The sequence below is a fragment of the Bison bison genome, unplaced genomic scaffold, assembly GCF_000754665.1.
Source record: "Bison bison bison isolate TAMUID 2011002044 unplaced genomic scaffold, Bison_UMD1.0 scf7180017458669, whole genome shotgun sequence".
Taxonomy (NCBI): Eukaryota; Metazoa; Chordata; class Mammalia; order Artiodactyla; family Bovidae; genus Bison; species Bison bison.
Genome location: NW_011371851.1, coordinates 22,860 through 24,222, shown reverse-complemented (window position 1 = coordinate 24,222; position 1,363 = coordinate 22,860). Strand labels below are relative to the sequence as shown.

At 33.8% G+C, this 1,363-nt stretch overlaps 1 protein-coding gene across 3 annotated transcripts in view; it reads left to right on the top strand.

Annotated features, from left to right (window-relative positions):
* The window catches only part of LOC104990487 (CTP synthase 2-like), a 27,568-nt gene that overhangs the window by 8,326 nt on the left and 17,879 nt on the right, over window positions 1-1,363 (top strand). For all 3 annotated transcript variants that reach the window (XR_825590.1, XM_010842990.1, XM_010844014.1), the window contains exon 2: window positions 658-802. Coding sequence is in view for 2 of the 3 variants with exons in the window: in XM_010842990.1 (XP_010841292.1) it covers window positions 658-802 (145 nt within the window). In the remaining variant the exon portion in view is untranslated. The remainder of the gene's footprint in view (window positions 1-657; window positions 803-1,363) is intronic.

The following is a 1,363-nucleotide window of genomic DNA, read 5'->3' as shown; positions in this document are numbered from 1 at the left end:
AAATATATGAGGAATTAACAGGACAAAGAAACTTAGGCTTTGAGTGCTTAATTAGTGAAGAATCTAAATGAAATTTGAGCTTGGCTAGTAAATTAAAGAAGTCACAAAATGTGTTTATATAGGCTTCTCTGCCCAGATTCCGTGTCTCTAGTGATAAGGATGTCCTTCCACCTCCATATGTTGAGAGTGTACCTTTCCATGAGAGGTTTATTTCCTGCTTTTAGGGAGACTGGGTGGAGTGTGTGTCAAAGTGTCCCTCTTACATCAGCTCAATCTTAAGTAATTTTAATTCAAAATAATCAGTATGTCATTGAGACATACTTTGGGGTAGCCTGCCCTGGACCCCACCCATGGAAATAGAACCATTGCAAGTCTTGGAAGGGCCTAGATAGCAGATCATCTTCCCATTCAAAAACTTTTGCTTAACTTTGCTCGATCTAATACTTTCCACAAATAAAATGCTGAATCTCTTGTTAGTGAGATGTGTTTTACAATTTGAAATTCTACTACCAAGTTGGATCATGAAAATATCTGGCTATGATATAGGTAACAAGTTAAATCTTACCATTTAATGAGTTTTCTTATTTAAACATAAGATTTTAAGGATGGTTGTCAGATTTATCAGCTTCAATTGCATTATAATTATTCTCATTTCAGATCACCCCTATTTTGTTGGTGTCCAGTTCCATCCCGAGTTTTCTTCTAGGCCAATGAAGCCTTCCCCTCCATACCTGGGGCTGTTACTTGCGGCAACTGGGAATCTGAATGCCTATCTCCTCCAGGGGTGCAAGCTGTCTTCAAGGTAACCAGCTTACTGTGTCCTTAGCAGTGACTCAAGATACAGTTATCAACATTGTAGGCTTCTCATAAAATTTAATATCATTGTAGGATTTATTTTTTAAAGTGGAGAGTCATTTTTTCCCCTCTTAATAAGCATACATTTTTCTCTGAATGAAAGTGATTTAATCACATCTACAAGAGTAATATATCAGTTTTCCAAATCATGCTGATGCTGACTATTATTTTACAGATATTTGTCATTTTGGTAGGTGAAAAAAGGGATTTTCTTTTGTTAACTTTCTGAGTAATATATGTACATGAATGTTTTATATGTTTATTGGCTTTTTTGTTTTATTAATACCCTGTTCATATCTTTTGCCCTAATTTTCCTTTTGCTATTATCCTTTTTCTTGATCATTAGTAAGCTCTTTATATATAAAGGACATTAATCCTTTGTTTGATTACACATACTTTTTCAGAGTGGTTTTGTTTTTAAGTTGTTAATGGTTTTCATTAGTTTTTGTTAGGTTTATTTTAGTTTTTATTTTCACTAAAGAACTTTAAATAAAGACTTTATGTAGTC